General features: G+C 36.9%; 2 protein-coding genes across 3 annotated transcripts; one reads left to right on the plus strand and one right to left on the minus strand.

Moving 5' to 3' along the window:
* Window positions 1-2670: 2670 nt before the first annotated feature.
* On the plus strand, window positions 2671-9443 carry LOC131006746 (uncharacterized). Of its 2 annotated transcripts, XM_057933870.1 has the most exons (9): window positions 2671-3250; window positions 3357-3561; window positions 4749-4839; window positions 4996-5141; window positions 6071-6314; window positions 7253-7357; window positions 7442-7624; window positions 8284-8485; window positions 8662-9443. In XM_057933870.1, the coding sequence occupies exons 1-9, from the start codon at window positions 3100-3102 to the stop codon at window positions 9132-9134; spliced, it is 1800 nt and encodes a 599-aa protein (XP_057789853.1). In that variant the 5' UTR covers window positions 2671-3099; the 3' UTR covers window positions 9135-9443. The 2 variants fall into 2 exon arrangements, with proteins under 2 accessions (XP_057789853.1, XP_057789855.1); XM_057933872.1 differs by lacking the exon at window positions 2671-3250 and having other exon boundaries at window positions 3423-3561; window positions 4691-4839.
* An 11652-nt stretch (window positions 9444-21095) lies between these two features.
* Window positions 21096-23286, minus strand: LOC131006747 (uncharacterized). The gene is made up of 3 exons (XM_057933873.1): window positions 22902-23286; window positions 22505-22645; window positions 21096-21514 (listed from the first exon to the last, which is right to left on the minus strand). Exons 1-3 carry the CDS (start codon window positions 23100-23102, stop codon window positions 21365-21367), a joined length of 492 nt encoding a protein of 163 aa, XP_057789856.1. The 5' UTR covers window positions 23103-23286; the 3' UTR covers window positions 21096-21364.
* Window positions 23287-27664: the final 4378 nt, after the last annotated feature.

The following is a 27664-nucleotide window of genomic DNA, read 5'->3' on the forward strand; positions in this document are numbered from 1 at the left end:
ACGGTCCTGTTTTAATAATTAGCTCTTATATTTCGATAGAACTAAACTAGACGATAGCTCTAAGATCACGTCAAATCCCGCATAACAAGGGCTTCTAAGATATTCAACCCTGCTTCAACCCCATTAACCGTCAAATTCATTTTAATTCGGCGCCCTTATTCTCTTTTCTTCAAACTTAGAGCCGTAAGCAATACGAAATTGTCTTGATCACAAAGTTATGCATATTTGTATTTTATATATATTTAAGTTATGCATATTTGTATTTTATATATATTTATTTTTGTGTGCAAAGTTATGCATTTTTGTGTATATATGTATGCATATTTATGTTCAATTATGTGCATCTTTAAGACACAGGGGGTACCTTACCGGTCACATAACGCAATGCAATTTTTTATGCAATGTTATGCATTTTTATGTTTATATATATTCATTTTTGTGTTCATTAATATGAATTAAATAAATTTCACATATTCAGAAAAATAAAAAAAATAACAATGATATTTTTTAATATCTAAAATTTTTATTTTTATTTCACCTTTGTGTTATTTTGCGAAGGCATTTGCCACGTGACGCGCTTTTAGTGCACCACATGAACAAAATGAATGGTCCAACATTAGTCCTACATACTATCTAAGGCTTGGGAAAACGCGAACGGTGTCGAGCCGTGCAAATCCAAGCACAATTTCTTTATGTTATTGTATTACTTTGATTTTCAATTGAATGTTAGTTACTTTGTATTAAGAGTAAAATTTTGAAGTAGCCAAAATGAAGCATAAAACACAATTTATGGCCACACATTGAAAAAACACAAATTTTGGCCATTTTTATTGATTTGGACGTTTTTGCCCTTAATGAGGCGGACCGGGTAGGATCAGGCACGCGGGTCGCGTGCCGGGTCGGGTTAGGCACTTATGGCACTATTAGTGCCATAAGTGCCAATATTTTACTTTGGTTTTATTTTGGATTTTCGATGGCACTTATTGCCATAAGTGCCATCGAAAATCCAAAATAAAACTAAGTAAAATAGTCATTTTGGCACTTATGGCACTATATGGCACTATTAGTGCCATAAGTGCCAACGGAAATTCAAAATAAAACTAAGTAAAATGGTCATTTGGGCACTTCTGGCACTAATAGTGCCATAAGTGCCATACGTGCAGCACAAATACAGAAACAACAACATCATTTAAACCCTACTGGAACATCTAAACCCTAAATGGATAATCTAAACCCTAAATGGAACATCTAAATCCCAAATGAATAATCTAAACCCTAAATGGAATATTTAAACCCTAGGTGGAAGTGTGCACTTATGGCACTTATGGCACTATTAGTGCCATAAGTGCCATACGTGCAGCACAGATCAGATCAGATCAGATCAGATCAGATCTGTCGATGGCTGAAATCGAAGGAGGCGAAGATCAGATCTGCCGATGGAGGAGGCGGCGCAACGATCAGATCAGATTCACCGTCGCCGCTTCATCAGATCAGATCCGCCGCTGCCTCATCAGATCAGATCTGTCACCGCCGCCGCCGCCGCCTCATCCTCCGCCACCTGACCGACCTCCTCCACGCCGCCGATTTCAGAGGACCGGATCTCCTCCACCGCCGCCGCCTCATCCTTTACTCCGACGAAGTCTGCCCAAGCTGCGAGAGCTCCGACGAATTCTCCAAGCTCGGCGCCGCTGGAGAGAGAGAGAGAGAGAGAGAGAGGAGATGAGAAAGGGAGAGGAGAGAGAGAGAGAAGGGTAGAATAGTCATGACATACAAAAAATGGCAAAAATTTATGTTTTTTCAAATGGTGGACAAAATTTGATGTTGTATGTTGAATAGGGCCATTTGGCCCTATTGTTTCTTGTATTAACATATCATTTGTATACACCATATATATGTAAACAAATTTTAAATAATTTTCGATATAGGTGGCGAGTTTCATTTAGTGGAATAGAGGAGAGTTTGTTTCCACAAATTGTGTGTTTTATCGGCAAAGAGAGCAAGACTTGTGTCACGTTTGCAGCAGGATAAATGACGAAATGGTTATGATGAATAATCACACTTTCGAGTTGTACGCATGAGAGAACCATCTTGTAGCCTTTATAGACATCCAGAAGCTTTCTATAACTGCTGCAATGCCTCACTGAAACTTGTCAGTCTACTAGTCGATGTTGGTTGAAAGATCATGGTTCTTGAACAAACTGCCCACTACTTTGAACCATGATTAATCCACTTATAAAAAACGTGATCAATTGCACAGAACACATTATTTCACAACAAAAAAATATAAAAACGTAAGAGGAAGATAGCGATTAAATATATACAAATACCAATGAAAAATCAAAGTTTAACTTCAAGGCTGACTCCAAAATATTGACCAGTTCCCAAAAATATTAATAATAAAATATTATTAATATCCAACCCAATATTGCTCGAGTCAATATTAACTTTAACATCAATAACATAAAATTTGATAGTAGTTAAGAAATCAACATTGTCAAAAGCAACCTCAACCTTATATATTGAACCACAATTTCAACTTTTTCAAGATAAGCAAGACATGAACTTGGCCATAATAATAAGGAAACATTTGGATTGAAGTATACAAAAAGAAAGCTGGAAATTCATACAATTCTAGGTATAGTTAGCATGACAATTTTTTCTTTCCAATATAATAAAGCATACCAAAATCAGCCGACCATTTCTTCTCTTCCATGCTTTCCCGAAATCATTAGTTATAGTTGCAACACAGTCAATTTCCCAATATGAATATTTGAATGGAAAATGAAGTCCCAATTTAAGAATATACATGAATGCAGACTCTCTCTCCTTCAGAAAATATTCCCGAGTATCTCTTTCGCTCAATCCATATCATCATATTTGTCATTATTCCCAACGACATTCACGAGCGAAGATTTTACCAATTATGGAAACATTATTTAAGCTTAGGAATAAAATACTCTGTAGATTCCTCTCTCCAGATTGAATTAAATATTGCATTATTTTCAGCTCTTCACTAGTTGAGTGAGTGAGTGAGTTTGCAACCTGAGATTTGCTGCTCCTCTCGTGCGCTTGGTGTGAATTGTTTCCATCTCGAACGCCATGGATTGCGTGTACAAGGATCCCAACGCTCCCGTGGAAGCGCGTGTGAAGGACCTCCTCTCACGGATGACTCTCCTCGAGAAGATCGGCCAAATGACTCAGATCGAGCGCAGCGTGGCGTCCGCTTCAGCCATCAGAGACCGCTTCATCGGTGCATTTCTCTAATTCGTCTGTTTTTACTTGCATTCTAGTGTATAATTGCATTGGATGTTGTTTGGATTCGTTAGGAAAACAAAAATCATGGCTTTTATCTGCAGGAAGTGTGCTGAGTGGAGGAGGAAGCAAGCCATTTGAGAATGCGAAATCGGCGGATTGGGTGGATATGATTGACGGCTTCCAGAAGGGGGCTCTGGTGACGCGCCTCGGCATCCCCATTTTCTACGGCGTCGACGCCGTCCACGGGAACAACAATGTCTACGGCGCTACCATTTTTCCTCACAACATTGGCCTTGGCGCCACTAGGTGAGCAGATTTTCAGCATATGTCGTTTCATTTGCTATTAGGCAAGTGCCAATAGTTAGTTAAGAACTTTTCCAATTTGAGGTCAGCTGTCGGCTGAACACCGTCTCAGTATTCCGTATATGAAATAAACTAGTACCTTTTTTCCCCAATGTTTGAAGATTATCAGGGTATTAGTTCATTTCTGTAGCATACGATTGAAATGAGAAAGCATTTTTCTTATAGGTTTGAGTACAAGCGTGTAGAACTCCATTCTCGATCTCTGTTCTTAACAGCCTATGAGAACTCTCTGGGGCGTTTACTTTTTAGGATTAGCCTAAATAGATAAAAATAGTAAGGCTAATCTCTTGTTTACTAAGATGAATTTGAACTTTGGGATATCGCAAGATACTTGATTATATTTCATTGAAAGAATGAGATTGCAGAATCCTACTCTTGAGGATAAAAATACTCAATCATATATCTTATTAATCATGAAAAGTACTTTGGTGGAAGACTTCCAAATATTCAAAAATCACAAATTCTGCTGAAATTTCGTTGCATGGAAGTTATCAAATTAATTCAAACTCCTAAAAGAATTCAGGATCAAATTAATACCACAAGTTGTAAGATTCAAAGATTGCAGGGAAACTTTAAACTAAAACTGTGACTCTGGTTGGTTTTTCAAAAGTAAAATCAATTTTCTCTAAAATGAAATTTCACAACTTTCTTAACTAGACAGTCAATAACGAATTTATTTACCCAACTTCATTCAATGGAAGCAAGTGGAGCTGCATTTTTTATGTAAAAGATAAGAGTGGTTTCTTGACGTTGAGGAGATCTGTGAGTTATTAGAATAAGAAAAGGAAATGCTAAGGGAAATACAAGAATGCTGAGTGGAAAAGTTCATGATCCTTTTAGGTTGCGTGTCAATGAATTTTGGTTAATTGGTATCTAATCTAGCACAGGTCCTGTAAGCAATTCTTGTATTTCATATAAATCCTCTCATTTGTCTCAATAATCCAAAAATTGATATCCCTGTATAATTTCACAAATATTTTTTTTTTCTTTAAGTGGAATTCTTTCTATGATTATGTGATTTTTGTTCATAACATTGTGCCCAGGGGCACATAATAAGAGAGTTTCTATGCAGTGGAATTCTTTGATGCTTTGGTTATATGATGACACTAATATCGGAGAATGCAATATAGAGATGCCGATTTAACTAGGAAAATTGGGGAGGTAACGGCTATTGAAGTAAGGGCAAGCGGAGCCCATTATGCATTTGCTCCATGTGTTGCTGTAAGTACTTTCTTTATAGAAGGGTTGTGACATGAATTGAACAGATATCATCTAAATTAACAAATTATTGTGGTTACTTTATTAGTCATATACGCTGCTGGGACCTTGTTTATATAACTATTATTCAGTACTAACTTCTAAAAATTACCATTTCAGGTTACCAGAGACCCCAGATGGGGAAGAAGTTATGAAAGTTATAGTGAAGACACTGAAGTAGTCAGAAAGATGACCTCTCTTGTTACAGGCTTGCAAGGTCAGCCACCTGAAGGGCATCCAAAGGGATATCCATTTCTGGCTGGAAGGTGAAAAAAACAAAATCTTACTATCTTGTTAATTTTGTCCTAAAGTGTATTCATAATAACCGTAGAAGCCTATATGTATGTACACATGCACAGCAGCTGAACATCACAAAAGAAAATTAGGATTCAGAATCCAGGAATAAAAGCTCCTTGTTGCTGGACTTGTTCAAAGCCATCAAGCATTTTTGCTTCCATCTCGTTCTGCCTTTGATTTTCTATCTGACTCCATCTGATTCAGCATGGTCGTTTGCTAAACATGTGCAGATTGATTGTTTTCCTTTTCCTTCATCAGTTTGCTTGTCTTTTGGCTTCATTTGTTCCTCAACACTGTACATGTCTAGCTGTGGTCTAAAAAGCATCATATGCTGCTTGAATCACACAAGTCAGACCACCAATCGTTGGATAAAATTAAACTAAAGATCACCAAATGCACATCCAAATGATTAGTTTACTATCAAGCAAGCCCTATAAGCATATGTACTGTAATTAAGCATTTATATTCTAACTATTTTTTTATATGAAATTCAAATTTGCAGATATGTGTGTACAAATAATATTCATATCCAAAAAATTCAAATTTTCTCGGGCCCCTCGTGGCTTCTAATGAATGCACACATAAATGATGCGTGCCACTGTCAGCTACACGATATAAAAGCTCTCAAAGCTACATGATTTTTAATGAAGTCAGATGTCAACAGTTTTAGCTAATACTTTGGCAGATTTCCTGTACTTGCGTAAGAAAAATCAGATTGGAGCAGCGAGATTATGGCCTCATTTGTCCATAAGCTTTTTCTGCCTGACTTTGGCTAGTACTATATTGGCTTGCTGATATTTAGTTCCACAGGGACAATGGCATTTGTTTATCAGTCTGATATTTATGACTTCTTTAGTAATTTGAATATGTATCGTTTACTCATAGTTTGATATTACAGAAAAAATGTTCTTGCGTCTGCCAAGCATTTTGTTGGTGATGGTGGAACTGAGAAAGGCATAAATGAGGGAAATACCATAACATCCTATGAGGATTTGGAGAGAATTCACTTGGCACCATATCTGGATTGTCTTTCCCAAGGAGTTTGCTCTGTAATGGCATCATACTCTAGTTGGAATGGAAGGAAATTGCATACTGACCATTATCTTCTTACCGAAGTTCTTAAAAAGAAGCTAGGATTCATGGTATATATATTCGAAGTATCATCATCTTTTCTGTTATGGTAGCTCTCTCAAATTGTTTTTATTTTCTCAAGATAAAGGTCCTGCTCTTCTTTAGAAGTTCAAGGAGCCCATCAAGACATAAGATTAATATAGATATTGCTTATAAGAGACAGATGCAATTCAAATTGTGTTTTTTTTTATGAAACAGAGTAATTGCCAGATTTTTATGAGTGTTCTATAAGTCATTAGTTCAAATGTGAAAAGGGATGAAGAAATTACTGAAAACTCATAAAACATGGCTGAAGTCAAAAGGTAGCCATCGTGTGAAATATAATTGGCATCATACCAATCCTTGGTTTGACATAGAAACCATATCTTCTTAAACTGAGTTAAAACACTTCGGACCATGGCTACAGAACTACTGAGCACCAGATTTCGAATAATCATAGTTGGCTACAATTGTTTGAAAAGGTATAGTTATTTGACATACAATAAGTGCAATGTCTCTGACAATCATCAGGATTCTGCTCTCCTAAAGGCATTATTCTTCATAGTCAATTTTGCACTAATTCATTAGAGAATTTTTGTCAATTTGCCACAGAAAAATGTCCATTTCTTCTCCTTGTATAATTAAAAGATAAAGATTTTCCCGTGAAACTAACATATGAGTTTTAACTGTAAACAGCTCTAAGGACCACAACCCTCATGCTATTTAAACTGAACTACAGCTGTATGTCCTCTGAAACAGGTCATTATTGCCCCGTGAGAAAAAAAGAGCAGCAACTGAGATTATAAATCACTTTGAATCTTTCACTGTTTCACACTTTCTGTGTAGTACTTACTCATAGAGAATGAGTACTACACAGAACATTTTAGACTGCATTTGTTTCCTTTTTCCTGGTTATTCATTTATCAGATCATCGAGCAACTTGATAATAAACGACGACAACCTGCCACAGGGCTTTATAATATCAGACTGGGAGGCATTGGACCGGCTTTATGTCCCTCATGGTTCAAATTATCGTCAGAGTATCCTATCAACCATAAATGCGGGAATTGATATGGTAAAAATATATCTGCATGATTTCTTAGCCTTCCATTTATTTGATCTAGTTAAAATACTTATGCATGTCTCTTCATATATGCAGGTAATGGTTCCTTTTAGATATGAACTGTTCTTGGATGAATTTCTGTCTCTTGTTGAGTCAGGGGAGATACTAATGTCCCGGATTGATGATGCTGTTGAGAGGATCCTGAGAGTGAAATTCATTGCTGGACTGTTTGAGTATCCTCTGGCTGACTTATCTTTACTAGAAGTAGTTGGTTGTAAGGTATTTTTCTTTTTTTTATTTGGTTATTCATAGAATTAAAAAATTACATGCCATGAAGAGAGACTAGGACCTGATCAAACTCAAATTTGATTTCATGTTAATCCATTTTAGACTCTGTGTTGCAGCCCTGGAAATACTTCCTAACCAAATTCAGTTTTTTTGGATACATCTTAGCGAATTCGATAGATATCTTGATATGGCATTTCACCTTGCTGTTAGTAGCTTCACATCCTGATCTTATATGGATTCTAGAATTTATCTAATAAAGAAAACTATTCTTCTCCATGTGATTCTCTTTTAACGGTAAGTATTCATTTTAGAAGTTTGTAAATGTAACTGGACGACATACATTTCTGAGAGATCTTACTAGTTCAACTCTCATGATGATTCATCTCTAGTATAAATATCCTTCTTATTGAATGTTCGACGCAGACAACATACTCAAATTCAACTTTAGGGAAAGATTCTACTCCCAGCTTTTTTTTTCACTTTTTTTTTCCCTTTCTTTTTTTACTTTTGATTGATTTTCTCGCTGCTAAGTAAATCAGAAACATATAACTTAACGATTCATAAATCACTAGTCGTTATAATCAGTAAGAACTAAGAAGAGAGACTGTAGCATATATGAGATAATGTCAATTACGAATTTACTATTTCAGGCACATAGAGAATTGGCACGTGAAGCTGTTCGCAAGTCCTTGGTTTTGTTAAAGAATGGTAAGGATGGTAAGAAACCTTTGCTCCCTCTTGACAAGAAGGCTAAGCGAATTCTTGTTGCGGGAACGCATGCTGATAACCTTGGATATCAGTGTGGAGGGTGGACAATTACCTGGGAGGGAACAACTGGCAGAATAACTGAAGGTAAGGTCTTAAATTGGAGCTTTTCATGGTACATTCCTACTTTCTAAATACTTTTAATGTAGGATTCTCATCTTAATTTAACACAATGCCAAAAACATATGAAACTGATTCGTGAATTTGTTTGAGGCAGTTGAGCACATTTAGTTGCTAATCTTCTAAAATCATTCTTCTGGTAGGAACTACTATTTTGGACGCTATAAAAGAAGCAGTGGAAGACGAGGCAGAAGTGACATACGAATTAAATCCATCTCCAGAAACATTTTCTGGCCAAGATTTCTCTTTTGCTATAGTGGCTGTGGGTGAGGGTCCTTATGTTGAATCTGGTGGTGATGATTTGGAGCTCAAAATTCCTTTTAATGGAGCTGAGTTGGTGAGCTTAGTTGGAGATAGAGTTCCAACATTGATGATTCTGGTCACAGGAAGGCCTTTGGTTTTAGAGCCACAGCTTTTGGAAAAGATCGATGCCTTGGTTGTTGCTTGGCTGCCCGGTTCCGAGGGCAGGGGAATCACGGATGTTGTATTTGGAGATTATGCATTTGAAGGACGATTGCCCGTGACATGGTTCACGAGTGTCGATAAGCTTCCGATCCATGCAGGGGAGAACTCGTCCGACCCTCTGTTCCCGTTTGGGTTCGGGATATCATGCTAAAGCTGTGAGCTAATCTTGAATTTGGCAGTGGTAATAAAACATTAATTACATCAAGATTACAAAAAAGAAGCAGCTATTCAAAATTTTTACAGTGAGAGACAGATTTATATATTGATATGTGTTTTCTATATAGTATGAAGAGGCCAAGATCAGCAGCAGGGCGTATTATGAAGATATCTTGCCTTAACTTGTTTGGTTGATTCTTCTTCTTACTGTCTGTTAATAAGCAGACAATGCAATTGTGAAAAAAAATGTGTATTACAAATTATTGTTAAAAGCGTTACGGTGAGATATTTATACGTTTCCTCACCATATGTGTAATTTTAAAAAGTTATATAGAATTAGGATCAAGTGAGAATCATATCTTTTCGTGAGAATTACGAATTATAAATAAACACATAAAATACATGAACTAGAGACTATCGAATCTTGAATAGTTATAATACATAAAATACATGAACAAAAGATGATCGAATCTTATAGACATGTTATATTTAGATGTTCACGATCTGATTATATATTATTTATATTTAATGTGTTTGTTCATGATTTTTTTATATGAACCTCGCCGGCACCTTGAAGGAATGATATGAACTCGGCCGGACCGTTCAAACAACACGCTATGCGGAAGACTTAGTAAACAAATTGAAGGAACGATAAAAATAGAATATCCCAAAACTTCTGAATCTAATCCACGAAATGATGTAGGCGAACGAATCCCTAAACCTCAACGTGTGATTGACGCAGCAACTCGGGGACGATGAATGACACTCGACGAGGGTTGGTTGAACTCGCCGTTACGTCGATAATTGAACTTGCCTTTGGCAAAATCAAGAAGAATCCGAAGATCTCAAGAGAGAATAAACTCACAAATTTTATATATCAAAGTTAGGTGATTCAAAGTTTCATGCAACAGCCTTATATATAGGCAAAACTAACCCTAATCTAATTAAAGAAACAAACGTACGAACAAGGAAACTTAAAAACAAGGAAACAAAAGAAAACTTGTTCAGCAAGTTTTAACAACTTTGGCGAGAATGCCATCTCTGGAAAACGCCCGCTCTGGAAAACGCCACTCTGGAAATACCAGCTCTGGAAAACGCCCGCTCTAGAAAACGCCCCTCTGGAAATATAGCTCTGGAAAACATAGCTCTGGCGAGAACGCCAGCTCTGGAAACTTTAGCTCTGCTCTGTACTTCAGCTCTGGAAAGTATGCTCTACTCTGGACTTCATCATTTGAAAGTATGCTCTGCTCTGGCGATATGTTCTGCTCTGCTCTGAACTTTCTACTCTGCTCTGGCATTCTACTCTGCTCTGCTCTAGTATTCTACTCTACTCTGCTATGGCATTCTGTTCTGCTCTGCTCTGGCAGAACGACTTCAGCTCTGGCTAGCTTGGCTCTGTTCTGGCTGCATCATTCCCCTTTTCTTGAAGAAGGTTTGTCCTCAAATCCAAGTCGTCAATGCAAATGCCTGGATCAAAAACCTAATCTTCGTTTGTTGCAAGAAACGACTGTTGGACCATAGCTCTTCTCTCTTGTCCATCATTCGTCTTGCCGGGATCAAAAACCAGATGCTTCGGCGCTAACTCTGATTTTTCTTGGACCTTGAACATGAAGAAGTTGTTGTTGAAAATACCGCCATGCTTCACTTCTCTTCCGAACAGCCATGTAGCTTGCATCGGCGGTTCATCACAAAAGTCTTCACTTTCATACTTGTCGACTGGAAACGGCACCAGCTCTAATTTCATCAGCTTGGTATTATCGGGAACAACATCATCCAATTCCTCCTCTTCCTCCACCGGCTACTCCGTATTCCTCACCTTAGCTTGCGTCAAAGCCTTTGCTTCCAAAATAGATGGAGTAGATTTCTCACGCACTTCCTCGCGTGATTCTTTCAATTTCAGCAACGTAAGATTACTCCTCATCTTGGACAACAACAACCTCTCTATCGATTTCCACCACAACTGTCACTTCTTCGTCAGTCTCCTCCAATTTTGGCATATCGGATCGGTCTCCTCATCTTTGATAGCAACAACCTCTCTATCAATTTCCACCACAACTGCCACTTCTTCGTCGGTCTCCTACAATTTTGGCATATCGGGATCGGTCTCCTCATCTTTGATAGCAACAACCTCTCTATCAATTTCCACCACAACTTGCATCTCCTTTTTCTCTACCAACTGCTTCTTAGACTTCACCTTATCCGCCTCCTTGTGCAGTTGCTGCAGTTGCACGTGATCCTCATAAACTTGTTTAGGGCTAAGGGGAACAAGTGACACCCTCTTTTGCTTATACTTAAAGGAGTACTTGTTGGTGAATCCATCATGAGTAGCTCGTATATCAAACTGCCACGGTCTATCCAACAAAATGTGGGTCGCCTGTGTAACACCCCAATTTTCATAAACTTTTCAAACTAAAATCTTGAAGAACTAATAGTTAAAAATAAAATTCCTTGACTATCAAAATTTAAACTAATTTAAAATCAACTTGCTAAAACTAAAGTAGTAACATGAAAAAAATAAAATAAAACAATAAATTAAAACTTAACAAGTTCAACTTAAATTTCTATGGAAATACTAAATCTCTAGTCATTCTCGACTTCCATGGCCACCTCAACTCCATAACTGCAAAACTGAGAAGATAAGGGGTGAGCATATTGAAAATATACTCAGTGAGAAACCATGCAAATATTCACATACGCTTAAACATGCAAATAATTCACATTGTCATACACATATACGATAATCTGATGGGCGAACTGAAAGCCCCTGAACATGTATTTCAACATGGCTAAATTTCTGAACATGTATTTCAACATGGCTGATATTCTGAACATGTATTTCTACATGGCTGAGCAAGTATAATCAAACATGAACTAAGAGCATATAAAAACATACATGAATATAACCACAAGCATATAATCCCTCACCTTAATATCGAAACTTATAAATTCAATCAAAATCCGGAACGAGGTTTCTAGTTGCACCGCACCTAATTAAAATCGCAGCTGAACAGACCAGTCAGCTTCAAGCCTTCGTTTGAAGCCTCAAACGTCCTCAAATCGTATTTTGCCCAGAAATACGACTTCTTCGTCTTCGAGAGAGCTTTCCGTGGCCGCCTGTTTCGCTTGAATCGGAGTTCTGTGAAGGAAGTTATGGCCGTTCTCCCGAAACTGCCAGAACTTGATTTCCTGCGAAAATCTTACTCCAGCTCAGATCTTCTGAACTGTATCCCGCTCAGCTTTCACCGTTGGATGAACAACGTTCTATCAAAGTCCCAAGGGAGAAACTGCCTACACGTTTCTAGCCCTCTCTGCTCTCTCTAAAACCCTAATTAATTAGTGTGTCCATCTGTTTTAGGGTTTGAAAATAGATCCCATATTTATACTAGTTTTTAAAGAGTTCTAGTTCTAATATGAAACAATAATAATAATAATAATAATAATAATAATAATAATAATAATAATAATAATAATAATAATAATAATAATAATAATAATAATAATAATAATAGTCTAGATAAAATTAATGGTGCATATCTATATGTATCATGTAATTTTTTAAAAAAATAAGCTATACAAGAAAATACTATTAATTAAACTTATAAAATAAATCTAAATTATCGGGGTGTTACAACCTACCCCACTTAAAATAATTTCGTCCTCGAAATTCTAGTCACGATTCTTGAGCCATATAATCTAGTTCTATGGTGAGGTAACTTCATCCTTCACACGTGTTCCACGAACCCGTAGTCGCTACTCCATGTATAGCAGTCGTACACCGATTGCAGCCTCCTAATCCTTTCGTATCTCTCGCATTGTACAAGCAAGAATTCACAACGTTCACTTAATCTTTCATATTCTTCGCGCAATTTCTCCATTCGTGCTTGTAGGGTAACTTGAGCTCTAGTGGGAGTTTGACGTGTCCGTGCCATCTAACAATTTCACAATTTCAACTATTTCTAACGAAGCTAAACATAATAGTACTAGAACATAAAGGCATCATAAAAAAAGTCATGTAAAACATCATAACGGCCATATACTTAAACAATTAAAACACATACCTTGGAGTCCATGCAGCACATGAGTTTCGAATGACTAGGCTTATTTAACGCTTTAAGCTTACTTAAACCTTTTTAAAAGCAAAACAATTTTTTTTTAAAGCACGAGTCTACAGGAACGTAGACCCGCTCTGATACCACTATGTAACACCCCAATTTTCATAAACTTTTCAAACTAAAATCTTGAAGAACTAATAGTTAAAAATAAAATTCCTTGACTATCAAAATTTAAACTAATTTAAAATCAACTTGCTAAAACTAAAGTAGTAACATAAAAAAATAAAATAAAACAATAAATTAAAACTTAACAAGTTCAACTTAAATTTCTATGGAAATACTAAATCTCTAGTCATTCTCGACTTCCATGGCCACCTCAACTCCATAACTGCAAAACTGAGAAGATAAGGGGTGAGCATATTGAAAATATACTCAGTGAGAAACCATGCAAATATTCACATACGCTTAAACATGCAAATAATTCACATTGTCATACACATATATGATAATCTGATGGGCGAACTGAAAGCCCCTGAACATGTATTTCAACATGGCTAAATTTCTGAACATGTATTTCTACATGGCTGAACATGTATTTCAACATGGCTGATATTCTGAACATGTATTTCTACATGGCTGAGCAAGTATAATCAAACATGAACTAAGAGCATATAAAAACATACATGAATATAACCACAAGCATATAATCCCTCACCTTAATATCGAAACTTATAAATTCAATCAAAATCCGGAACGAGGTTTCTAGTTGCACCGCACCTAATTAAAATCGCAGCTGAACAGACCAGTCAGCTTCAAGCCTTCGTTTGAAGCCTCAAACGTCCTCAAATCGTATTTTTCCCAGAAATACGACTTCTTCGCGCGTCTTCGAGAGAGCTTTCCGTGGCCACCTGTTTCGCTTGAATTGGAGTTCTGTGGAGGAAGTTATGGCCGTTCTCCCGAAACTGCCAGAACTTGATTTCCTGCGAAAATCTGACTCCAGCTCAGATCTTCTGAACTGTATCCCGCTCAGCTTTCACCGTTGGATGAACAACGTTCTATGAAAGTCCCAAGGGAGAAACTGCCTACACGTTTCTGGCCCTCTCTGCTCTCTCTAAAACCCTAATTAATTAGTGTGTCCGTCTGTTTTAGGGTTTGAAAATAGATCCCATATTTATACTAGTTTTTAAAGAGTTCTAGTTCTAATAGGAAACAAAAATAATACTAATAATAATAATAATAATAGTCTAGATAAAATTAATGGTGCATATCTATATGTATCATGTAATTTTTTTAAAAAATAAGCTATACAAGAAAATACTATTAATTAAACTTATAAAATAAATCTAAATTATCGGGGTGTTACAACCTGCATGGGAATAACATCGCACAAAACCTCGTCTTCATACTTCCCAGTGCAAAAAGGCACTTTCACTTACTTGGTAACCTCGACGACGTCGATCTCATTCAGCCATTGCAAATGATACGGCTTGGGGTGTTTCACTCGGTTAGCCCCAATCTCTCCACCATGTACCTACTCGCCACATTCGTGCAACTTTCTCGATCAATGATCACACTGCACAACTTGTCTTGGACAAGACATCTCGTGTGAAAGAGATTCTCCTACTGCACCCTCTCATTGGATCCGAAACCCTGACACTTAACACACTTATCTCGATTGCAACCATCAAAAACTGCCGGATTGCCTTGATTTGCTGAACTCACACTCATACTCTCTCAAGAACGTAAAGACCCAAACAGAAAAGACAAAACCCTAAAATTATAAACGGAAAACACGGCTGAATTATGGTAATGCAGAACCCAAGAACAGAAAATAATTACGGACAGAAAACGCAACACACGTTCAAACCCTAAAATGCGGCAATATGGAAGACGGAAGAGCACAGAAACAAAAATCACGGAACTATGAGGAACCCTAGAAAACGTCTACCCTTGAACGAAGACAGAAACGAAACCTGGATGATGATACCAAATGATATGAACCTCGCCGGCACCTTGAAGGAATGATATGAACTCGGTCGGACCGTTCAAACAACACGATATGCGGAAGACTTAGTAAACAAATTGAAGGAACGATAAAGATGGAATATCCCAAAACCTCTGAATCTAATCCACGAAATGATCTAGGCGAACGAATCCCTAAACCCCAACGTGTCATTGACGCAGCAACTCGGGGACGATGAATGACACCCGACGAGGGTTGGTTGAACTCGTCGTTACGTCGATAATTGAATTTGCCTTTGGCAAAATCAAGAAGAATCCGAAGATCTCAAGAGAGAATAAACTCACAAATTTTATATATCAAAGTTAGGTGATTCAAAGTTTCATGCAACAGCCTTATATATAGGCAAAACTAACCCTAATCTAATTAAAGAAACAAACGTAAGAACAAGGAAACTTAAAAACAAGGAAACAAAAGAAAACTTGTTCAGCAAGTTTTAACAACTCTGGCGAGAATGCCAGCTCTGGAAAACGCCCGCTCTGAAAAACGCCACTCTGGAAATGCCAGCTCTGGAAAACGCTCGCTCTAGAAAACGCCACTCTGGAAATATAGCTCTGGAAAACATAGCTCTGGCGAGAACGCCAGCTCTGGAAACTTTAGCTCAGCTCTGTACTTCAGCTTTGGAAAGTATGCTCTGCTCTGGACTTCATCATTTGAAAGTATGCTCTGCTCTGGCGATATGTTCTGCTCTGCTCTGGCATTCTACTCTGCTCTGCTCTAGCATTCTACTCTGCTCTGCTCTGGCATTCTCTTCTGCTCTTCTCTGGCATTCTCTTCTGCTCTGCTCTGGCAGAACGACTTCAGCTCTGGCGAGCTTGGCTCTGTTCTGGCTGCATCATTTTTCGTTCTCACGAAAAGATGAGATTCCCACGTCATCCTTTACCTATATATATAGGGAGGGACTACAATAAAAATATCTTTTAAAATATAAAATACGAACCAACTAAAATGTACTCCCTCCGTCCCACTCCAAATGTCTCATTTTCTATTTTGGGTTGTCTCACTCCAAATGTCTCATTTCCTTTTTTGGCAATACACCCTCTCTCTATACTTAATATTTAAACAATTTTTCACCAACTCACTTTATCTACTTTATACTCACTTTATCTACTTTATACACATTTCTTAATCTACGTGCCCAAAAGAAAGGAGACATTTGGAGCGGGACGGAGGGAGTATAAATTATATGTAGAACATGTATGAATTCATTGTGTAAATGTATGCATTGCGAAAAGTAAAATTTTCGCTACCTATGAGATTCAACTTAGGACCATGATTCATCAATAAGGTGATGAATCAACCGTAGATCTTGATGATCTAAGAGTGAAAAGGATTCTCATGGATAGTGAAATTTGACTGGTATATATCATGACCCCTCAATTTGACTTCAAAATACATCAATTTATAATTGATTCTGATTTTCCCCTCGATTTAGGAATCCGGCGAAATCGAAACTGACGTGGACGCCGGGATGCCAACGTGGCAGCCGGAATAACCACGTCACACACACACACACACACACTCCCCACTCTCTCTCTCACACACCCCACTTTCTCTCTCTCTCTTACACGTCACCACTCTCTCACAGCTTCACAACTCTCTTTCATCTCTCGGCTCCGCCGCCCTCCCCCTTGACCTGCCACCACAGCTCCGGCCGGTAGCTTCGCCGGCCCAGAGCCTTCGCCTCTGCTCTCTCTCGCTCATCTCCTCCGCCTCAAACAGATCGAGCTTGAGCTTCCGCCTCGGCGACGTCGAACCAGAATGGGAGGGGGGTCGAGCCATGTTGTGAACAAGAATTCAGAGAGAGATAAGCTCTGGTGCAGGGCGTCGAATTCTCCGGAAGAGCGGCATTTCCCGTCGAACTGATGGGGGGAAATTAGGGCTCACCCTTTTGCCTCGATTGTGGGAGAGTGAGGTGCAGAGACGAGGAGGTGAGATGGGCTGAAGCAGCGGCCGTTTGCCATTCTTCAGGTTGCAGCGGCGGGATTTCGTATGGAGAGGGGTGGCCGGCGTCCGATGAGGAGCGTCGTTCTCGGCTGGGCCTGACCTCACCGGAGGAGGAACGACGGCGGCGAGATTGGAGAAGAGAGAAAGGACTGGCTTGCGATCTCTGATTTGGAAAAATCAGGGCTCGATTCTTCGTCTTTGTGTACGGGAAAGAGAGAGGAGGGGGCAGCGCTGTGCTTGGCGGCATGGACCAGTCGCCGGAGGAAGGGCGTTGGTCTAGTCGGCGACGGAGACGGTCGAAAAACGGTGGTGGCGCCGGGGTGGAGAAGGAGGAGGGTTTGCGCAGGGGGGGGGGGAAGGGGAGGGGGTGACGTGGCTAGATTAGGGGATATAATTAATAATTTTATTCTTAATTAAATATAAACTAATTTTAATTAATAATGAAACGACGTCGTTTTGTCTAAGTACTTGGCCAACGTCAGTTTCGATTTCTCCGGAGTCACCTTCGCCGTGGGAAAAATCAGGACAAATTAAAAATTGGTGTACTTAGCCGCCAAAATTAGGGTCGTGATAATATACAGAAAATAAACTTTTTTATGATTGATTTAGCGGCTATTAACCCTATATATATATATATATATATATATATATTATATGTGGTTCTAGAAACTATATAACGGGAGACATCATAATGCATCCACGTAATTAATTACATTCGCTTAAATTATCACTAAAATAAAAAAGATTCTCCCTTGATCGAACCCAGATTGCTTCATCCAACAGAGAGCATCCAGTAATCTGATGATCGATGCTGAAATGTGCGTTTCTTTTATTTAGGTTCTTTCTGAACCTCATCCTATTATATATATATATATATATATATATAGGAATTGGTTCAATGAGATTCTAAAAGATTTTGAGATAATGACTATAGTCATTTCTTAAATATATAGTATATATATCCTATTAATATATATATAATCGGGAATAGCAAAAATATCCTTCTTATAAGAGGATTAAGCCCAATCGTTTCTCGGATATCTTAATTCACCATACAACGATTAATTCCTAACATGCTCCTATGAATTTAAGTGCTGCACATTGAAGTTAGAATTACTTACTTGAGAATTGTATGCAGAGGTTGTCGATGATTGAGTTGAAAGACTCCAGTTCTGATCTTCTGAACTGTATCCCGCTCAGCTTTCACCGTTGGATGGACAACGAGTTGTGAAAGTTCCCAAGGAAGAATCGGCCTTCTCAAGTTGTGCCCCTCTGCTGCTCTCTCGAAAAACCTAAATAGCGTGTGTATTTTCCTGAGAGCAGACAGCTGTATTTAAAGACAGAATACAGTCCTAGGGCACCAGAACTGTGATAGGCGAAAATTCTCCTACTAGGGCACAGGAGACTTTGGGCCAGTTCAGGGACCAGATACAAGGAATAAAGATGGGCCTCTAATGAATTAATTTCTTTGATCAGCCCAGATCATAATTAATTCATAAGTATTAATTCATTCCACTAGAGAATCGATACTGACTTACTCCTTTATTGTCGGTGATGAGTCGAGGCTTGTATTTAGACTTATTAAATCTCTGTATTTAAAATATCCGACATCCATTAATTAATTAGAGCTCTGACAACTTAAATTAATTAATCTCTTTGTAATCCTTAAGCAGTACCACTCAAACTTTATTATTGCGTCTGAACTTAATCAACCTGCAGGGTTTAACGCAATAAACCTTGTTGAGCTTCTTAAGGGGATGTCATTATCCTATACCGGATACGGGTACTAATACAGATAATCAAATATCATATATTGACCGCTATCACCCAAGATACAGAGTACTCAAGTTACTATCTAACTCTCACCCATAGTAAGTCAAAGTGATATACGAATCAACATATATATTTGAAATCTTATTAGTATTAAGATTCTATTAAGTCACCGAGATCTTGATTCTTCACTTATGTCAGATAGAAGAATACATCTCACTGTGATCCTATCAATACGTTATGACGTACCAGTATAGACAAGTAGTCAAGACAAACTCCTTCCATCTATACTGCAGCCTAAACCAACGACTTGTCCTAGAGTCATTTCGGCTGTGATAATTTTTATATCTCTTAAGGTTATTCCAATTATATGGTCTTCTGTGATCTACAACACACCATATAATGTACTTATATAGAGATAAAGAACATACATATGCAAACATGAACACAATTAGATAGGAGATTAAATAGTAAACACATGAATCATTGTATACAAGCATAAAACGTTCTTGCTTTCAGTATACAAATCCAACACTTAAGATATAAAATAAGAATCATTTTCAGCCCTCAGATCATCAAGATCTACGGTTGATTCATCATCGTGTTGAATGAATTCATGGTCCTGAGTTCGAATCTCAAAGGTAGCAAAAATTTATTTTTCGTAATTTATACATTTATACAGCGAATTGATACGTGTTTTACATCAAATTTATACATTGAAATTTTTTCTTATTTCTTATTTTAAGAAGTGTTCTCAAGGTAGCCCTTCCCTATATATACATATATATATATATAGGGGCGCGCTCCAATGAGACCCCATATTTTTCGTGGGATAATGAATAAGACAATAATACTAATGAACAAGATGTATATACTGATGAAAAAAAAAATTAAAAATTTGGTAATGAATAAGACATATATACTGATGAACAAGACACTATATACTGATGAACAATGCAGTATATACTGATAAATAACAAAATTTAAAATATTCTGCTCCCTCCAGGATTCGAACCCTGCAAAAAAAATCACCCTCCAGATACAATATCAGCCATAGGATTAATGAAATAAACGCACTAGATCGTGCCCTAAATCTCACTAAAATTAGGGGGTCTCATTGGAGCGGCCCCCTATATATATATATATATATATATATATATATATATATAAATTAAAAAGGCACAACCACTTACATAAATAGTACTCCCTCCGTCCACGAAAGAACTTCCTATTTTTCTATTTCGGGACGTCCACGAAAGAACTTCCTACTTTTTCCTATTTTGGGACAATACCCCACCACTTAAAAAATACTCCCCTTTTAAGACAATTCCCACCACTCAAATAACATTAATTAAAACAGCACAATAAATTATTAATACTTTTTCACAATTCCCAATACACTTTACAACTTTTTCTCCACTCTCAATACACTATACAACATTTTATTAAAACCCGTGACACTCCCTCCTAGGAAGTTCTTTCATGGACGGAGGGAGTAATTTATATTTTTCTTTCAAAATCACTTTATTATTTTTTAAAATGATTTTTTTTTTTGTTCATAATTTCGTCTACTTCACGTTATATGAAAAAAAAATGAAATTTTTCATATTGGCCCAATTAAAGTATTAGTTAATTTTTTATCTTTTAAATATTTTATATTTATTAGTCATACAGATAAAATGTTCAACAAATTTTTATAATATTATTAAAAAATTTATATTGATAAGATTTATGATTAAAAATAGACTTTGAAATACTGATTTATTTATTCATTCTTGAATATTTATTCAAGATATATAAAACATTTAAAATTTAAGATTAATCAACCATTTATGATTGTGTATCAATTATAATCTCATCGAATTAATGACTCACTCCGTTCCATTACAAATGTCCCACTTTCTATAATAGGATGTCCATTACAAATGTCTCATTCTTTTTTTGACAACATATTCTCTCTTTATACCTAATATTTAAACAATTTCCATCAACCAACTTATCTACTAACTACACATTTCTTAATCTCCGTGCCCAAAAGTAATGGGACGAAGGAAGTATATTATAATCATAGCACTATAATTTATTGCATTAGTTATTTTTAATTTCTTAAATATTTTATAAGTAACACTTATATCACATATATAATTATTTTTGAATGAAATATATATAATAACACTTTGATAACTTATAAGATCTTAAAAAACTAATACTAATAAGTTCCAAGAGCTTATAAGCTCTTTAAAATAAGCTTAGTCAAACACCCTCTATATCAAATGCAAGACATAATACAGTTCAAGAATTCAATGGTGATCTTCAAGGGTTGTTTTGTCAGACATATATGTCTGGTATTCATGGTGGTGAAACAAAGTTGAGTTAACATCTATTTTGCACATTTCCACCCTAATTCAGTTCAACAGCAACAGTGCTCTTGTAGTGTCACAGTTTGCTGGCAGAGGGAGGTAAACTAAATAAGGAATGCCGCCCTTGAGCAACAACATCACCGGTTGTTCTGTTACGTATGAGCACCTCTGTTCCATGGTAGCTACCTCGCTCACCTAAACACCGTGAGGTAATCTCCAATTCGTCCTACCAACAAAACATCGCCAAGAAAAAGAGTAAGAGGCAACGCGAGGCCATTCAATAACTGGTCACAAAACAAGGCTGAGATATGGACAATCAGCACTAAAATAATTCATGTTCAAGTCCACAGCTTCATGCTCGCGCATTCATATTCAGTAGCCTATTTAGTTTGATTTTTGCATGGTATAGCAGTAGGTTTATCTAACAAAGAAAAGGATCAGAACCATACCATGTTGAAAAGGCGTGCGTGATTCATTATATATTGTTTTCCAACTGAGCACATTCAAGAATGTAACCAACTAGAATCAACATGGTCAAAAAACTATGAAAGGCGCATAACTGAAGATCACAGACATGTAAGCAATACAATCAATGAAACAAAAGCAAAGCCAAATGAATTAGTTCCCAAGGCCAACAACCTCTCTCGGAAGCCTTCCTTCCCCTGTCCAGTATTACGTTGTAGCTAAGCATACAAGACTCTCAGGAAGTCGATTCAGCAGTTTGTTCCCCCTTCAACATTTCAATTCCACTACTATAAATAGCATTCGAGGTCAATACAATGGACTTTCACTCTTGTTCAACTGTGACTGGATAAGCATTCCATTTAGGGTAGAATTTTATATTGTTGCCCTCTAGGCATGATTCTGCCAATTATCAAGCTTCCTTGTGAGAAGCAATGGTGCTTGTACGCACACACACAAGCGACATAACAATTATGTTTTTGTTGAGCAACATTTCTACTTGCAGCACAAATCGTCTACCCCCGTGTCCTCTCTCTTAACCTAGGCCTGTTTCTCCATTGTAAGAGCCATGAACAGCACAAATGAAATTCTCACTGCAAGTATACTAGTAAGGGGTTTACAAACCATACTAGAACTGGAAAATCAATCAATTAAGACGAGCAACAGAACACTTCATATTTCCTAACAGGCCAATAAGAGAACAAATCTTACAATAATTTTACATGTTCAAAATATTGCAAAGAAGATGACTCACATTCATCTTAGCTTCAGAAATATAGGCGATGGACATGTCTACTGAAACATCCATCGGTTTACCACCCTCATGGATCGCCGCAGCCCCGATTTCATCAACCAAAGAGGCAATCGCCCCCGCAGCCAACTTCCCATTTCTATCCTGCACCAGTTCACCAAAAATTGAATGCTTTAACGAAAATCAACTCAACCATCCAGAAAATTCAATGTTTACCACGACAATTTGACAGAAAAGGAGGCACTGAAAGAGCAGGAGAGTGTTGAACTCGATCGGACCGAGTTGATTCGAAAAATTAATTGACCAGAAAAATTAACGCTCATCAACAAAATTTGCTGGCAATCGCACTCATAGTCATAACCAACTTTACGATATCATTTGTTATCAAGGAGATTCTTACTGTGAGACGAGGGGGCACAGTGAAAGAGCAGGAGAGTGTTGAATCCGATCGGAGCGAGTTGACACGGACGCCTCGTAGGATGGAATACTCGTAGAAGCTGGGTTCTGCATGGGGTTTATGCGGCGGGAAGCGTAGCCGCGATACTCGATCAGCTTCTTCGGCGGCGGCGATATTCTCGAGAAACTCTCTGGCTGTATCCATCACTACCAGCGATGATGATTTAACAATGACATAGACGTGCTTATCGGCTTTCAACCTTTCGCTACGACCATACCATATCTTCTCACTCTTTTAAATCCTCATTGGAGTACTTTAATTCAAAAATGGACCCCACCAACATATAGACCGCCCGCCGCTATCTTATTATTTCTAGCAACACTTATTTTCAACCAAATGGGATCCTCTGTCCCAAAATATAGTGTGTACCACGTATACCACTCTTCATTTCTTTATATTTTTAAATTATTTTTTATTCAATTTTAATTTATTATGCTTTTATATAATATAAAGATAATTAACAAGGGTTCACTCATTCATTTAGGGTTTATAATAATTTTTTTATATTTATTTGAATTAATAATAGATTATTTGGGTTCATTAATTCAAAGTTAGGGTATATAATTTTTAAAATTTTAATTTTTCAATGATAAATACTAATTAGAGTTTATAATATAATAATAATTTTTATTTTTATAAAAAATAATTTATAAAATAAAGAAATAAAGAGTGGTACACGTGGTACACAGAATATTTTGGAACAGAGGATCCCATCTGATTTTCAACAGGGGTAATTATATTCACACCCCTAATTTTACTCACTATAGCCCCCATATAAAATAATAATAATAAATAATTATAAAATTACAATTTTATCATTATTATTCATAGCCTTTAATTAAGTTAAAATTAATCTCTACTTTTATATAGTCCCCAATTTTTTTAGATTATTTTCATAGCTAAAAATCACCACGAAACACATTTAGTCAATATTATTATTGAATCTTCTTCAACGAAGAAGAAATATATTATCTGAAATGAATTTCTACGATAAGGTAATTAAGACCAGAAAAAACATGGAGGTATATATGTTGAAATGATAAAATCCTCTTTTTCAACAATACTCCAACCATGTCAAATAATCATAATATAACTCTTCCTACTTCCTCCTCACCTGATGAGAACATGATATGATTTTTATCCCACTATTATTTGATCGATAACTTACACCATTGCCATAAGAATTAGAAGAAGCCAGATTTTGAATGAGCAGAAACTTCTATGGCCTGTCATACAGATTTTTGAACAAGCAATCATAGAGAGCACCCCATTTTCCAAAACAATTGTCAAGTTCACCAATCCGGTAATATTCTTACATCTGATAAAAAGGGGAATAGCAAAAATACAGCGCATCAAAATACTTGGTGCACGACAGTCGCTTCTTTGGCGGGGCATCTTCATTTTCTGAGCTCATCGTCATTCTATGTCAAAAGTATGTGCTGGCCACTGCTGCTGTGAAGGCCAGACGGAGATGCCGGCAAGCGGCGGCAAGCGAGATGCGAAAAAGTCAAGAGAATGAGAAAGAGGAGGACGGAGGAGAATGGGGGTTATACAAAGTAGGATTTGATTTAAATTTAATTTGTGCTATGAATAATAGGGTAAAATAATAATTTTATAATAATTATTATTATTATTTTATATGAGAGGTAATAGAGAGTAAAATGGTGGCTGTGAATAAAATTACCCTTTCAACAGGGGTGGGTCGGCCTCCACGTTGGTAATGGCCCAAACAAAAACTAAAGAAAAAATGTAATCAATTGAAGTTAGCAGTAGGGATGTCAATCGGGTCGGCCCACTCGATTTCGGGCTAATCCATTTGATTTCGGATTATTTTCGATTTGGGCTAGTCAATTTTTTATTTTTCGGGTTAAAATTTTTTGACCCTAACCCTAACCCACTCGATTTTGGGCTAGCCCATTCGGGCCCGTAGAATTATAATTTTTTTATATGTTTAATTTTTTTTTATATAGATAATCATATTCTTGTAATGAAAATATGTCGTATTTTTTAAATTAAGACATTTAGCCTTGTTTTAGATACAAAAATTATTGTTATTTTAACGTAAGTTTACATAATATCTAACTTTAACTTCGTTTTCGATAAAAATTATACTCCCTCCGTCCCACGAATCTTGAGTCACTTCCTTTTTCGACCATCCCACGAATCTTGATTCATTTCCTTATATGGCAAAAAAAATTCCTTTATTCACTTTTTCACTTTTTCACCTACCACACTAAACACTAAATACTATTTTCTTAATTCTCGTGCCGAAAAGAATTGACTCAAAATTTGCGAGACGGAGGGAGTATATAGATTTAACATAAATAATTATTTTTCTTTGACTTTTATATTATAAATATTTGTTATTAACTGTTGGAAAAAATCAAAATATATTCTACAAGTATCAAAATGTTATTATCGAATTAAAAAGTAAAGTATTAAAGTTTAAAAATCAGTTATTAAGAAACTGTTCGGTTAGTCAGGCCAACCCATCTGGTTTTCGGGCCAATCCTATTGGGCTCGGGCTATTTTTAATTCGGGCCATTAGGGCTAAAAAAAATTGGGCTAAAAATTTTCAGCCCTAACCTTCATTTTTATCGGTTTATTCGTGTCGATCCGTCGGTTTCAGACTTTTTTGACATCTGTAGTTAGTAGACAATGCCACGATAACCAGGGGGCTTAGCTCACCTGGCCACCGGGTCCTCACTTTAGTGATGAGACTCGGGTTCGATCCCCATTGGGAGCGAATTTGGTGTTTGGAGAGATAAGGTGGGCTTGGTGATTTCTTGGAGTGTTTGGGGTACTAACTGTTAACTTCTAACATTACTTTGTCCGATCAAAAAAAAAAGTAGACAATGCCACGATATCACGAATTCACGACGTGGTAGACAATGCCTTTACGTAGGGGGTTGAAGAGTTGAAAAATGAGATCATGAGCGAAGCTCATTATACCCCCTATTTAGCACATTCAGAAAGTATAAAAATGTACCTGGATTTGAAGCAAAGGTTTTGATGGAAAGGAATGAAACAAAAAATCGCTATATTCGTAGAACAATGCTTAACACGTCAACAAGTGAAAGCACTTCACCAACAACCTTATGGAAAATTAAAACCATAGGAGATTCCTGAATGAAAATTGGACCATATAACTATAGATTTTGTCACTAGCAGGGACGGATCCAGAATTTTTTTATTATGAGGGCACAAAATACGTTAAAAAATTTACGAGTTTACATTACGGAAACATTTGCATGATTGACAATATAAAATCTATTTCTCAATATATACAGTCAAACTATCATTAATCATTGATCTCTCATCCGATTGCATAGACGATTTTTTATGATATTAAAAGAATACCATTTCAAACTAAATATATATTTATTAGGGATAGGAGATTTAAAGATTTACTTATTTATTATATACTTTAATTAAATATATATACAAATATAAATATATATATATATATATAATTAGTAAAAAAATTATGGGGGCACGTGCCCCCATAGTGACTAATGTGCATCTGTCTCTGGTCATTGGACTGCCAAAGTCACATAATGGAAATACAACAGTTTAGGTGATCATTGATAGACTCGCCACGAGCGTGCATTTTGTGTCGATTTCGATAACAGATGAATCTGATTAGTTAGCTCATATTTAAGTCCAAGAGATCGTGCGATTAAAAAGAATTCCAATAACGATCACATCGGATCGAGAGTAGAAGTCTACGTCACACTTTTAGATGAGCTTACAAAAAGAATTGGGAACTCAGCTGAATTTCAGCACGAGTTTTCACCCACAGACGAATAGACAATCCAAGAGAACCATCCAGATTCTTGAAGATATGATTCGTACGGTAGTACTGGATAAAGGTGATTAAGTTTGCTTACAATAATAGTTTCCAGTAAACCATTAATAGGCACCTTACGAAGTGTTTATGGAAAGAAATGTGGATCTCCTCTTTATTGGGATGAAGTTGGAGAAATTAAGGTCTTCGGACATGAAGCAATAGAAGAGATGATCACGACGATATGCCAAATTCGACAATGGATCAAGGAACCACAAGACAGATGAAGTCGTATGCGGATACGCGCTGCACCGAGATCAAGTTTGAAGTGGGAGACAAAATCTTCTTGAAGGTTTCACCTTCCAAAGGTGTAAAGAAAACTTAAACCGAAATACGGTGGACCAAACGAGATTTCAGAAATGATAGGCCATGTCGCTTGTAGGCTCGCATTGCTGCCTAGCTTCGTGAATGTCCACGCGTGTTTCATGTTTCTCAAATAAGGAAGTACGTGTTCGATCCTAACCACGTCATTCATCAAGAGGAAATATCCCTAGACCCAGACTTAAGTTTTGGGAGAGACCCGAAGCTATTTTGGACCGCAAAATCCAATAATTGAGGAACAAGTCCATTGCGTTTTTCATGGTCCAATGCAGACACCATGGACGTGAAGAAGCCACATGAGAACTGGGGGATAAGATGAAAGAGAACTACCCAGATTTTTTCCCCAATGTTAGTAAGCAAATTTCGGGACGAAATTTATTTTTAGGGGGAGATGATGTAAACACCTTTTAAAATATAAAATTAGAACTATTTTCATATTCATCACCTTGTTGGATGAATTCATGGTCCCGAGTTCGAATCTCATAGGTAGCAAAAAAATTATTTTTCGCAATTCATACATTTACACAGCGAATTCATA

The sequence above is a fragment of the Salvia miltiorrhiza genome, chromosome 1, assembly GCF_028751815.1.
Source record: "Salvia miltiorrhiza cultivar Shanhuang (shh) chromosome 1, IMPLAD_Smil_shh, whole genome shotgun sequence".
Classification (NCBI taxonomy): Eukaryota; Viridiplantae; Streptophyta; class Magnoliopsida; order Lamiales; family Lamiaceae; genus Salvia; species Salvia miltiorrhiza.

Bases quoted from the DNA above. Each gene is read 5' to 3' on its own strand.
- LOC131006746 (XM_057933870.1), top strand. From the start codon at position 3,100: ATGGATTGCGTGTACAAGGATCCCAACGCTCCCGTGGAAGCGCGTGTG. The intron at 3,562-4,748 runs GTGAGCAGATTT...AATGCAATATAG, and splicing joins ATTGGCCTTGGCGCCACTAG to AGATGCCGATTTAACTAGGA. The intron at 8,486-8,661 runs GTAAGGTCTTAA...TTCTTCTGGTAG, and splicing joins AACTGGCAGAATAACTGAAG to GAACTACTATTTTGGACGCT.
- LOC131006747 (XM_057933873.1), bottom strand. From the start codon at position 23,102: ATGGATACAGCCAGAGAGTTTCTCGAGAATATCGCCGCCGCCGAAGAA. The intron at 22,646-22,901 runs GTAAGAATCTCC...GAACTGGTGCAG, and splicing joins CTGTGCCCCCTCGTCTCACA to GATAGAAATGGGAAGTTGGC. The intron at 21,515-22,504 runs GTGAGTCATCTT...TTTTGTTGGTAG, and splicing joins TTTCTGAAGCTAAGATGAAT to GACGAATTGGAGATTACCTC.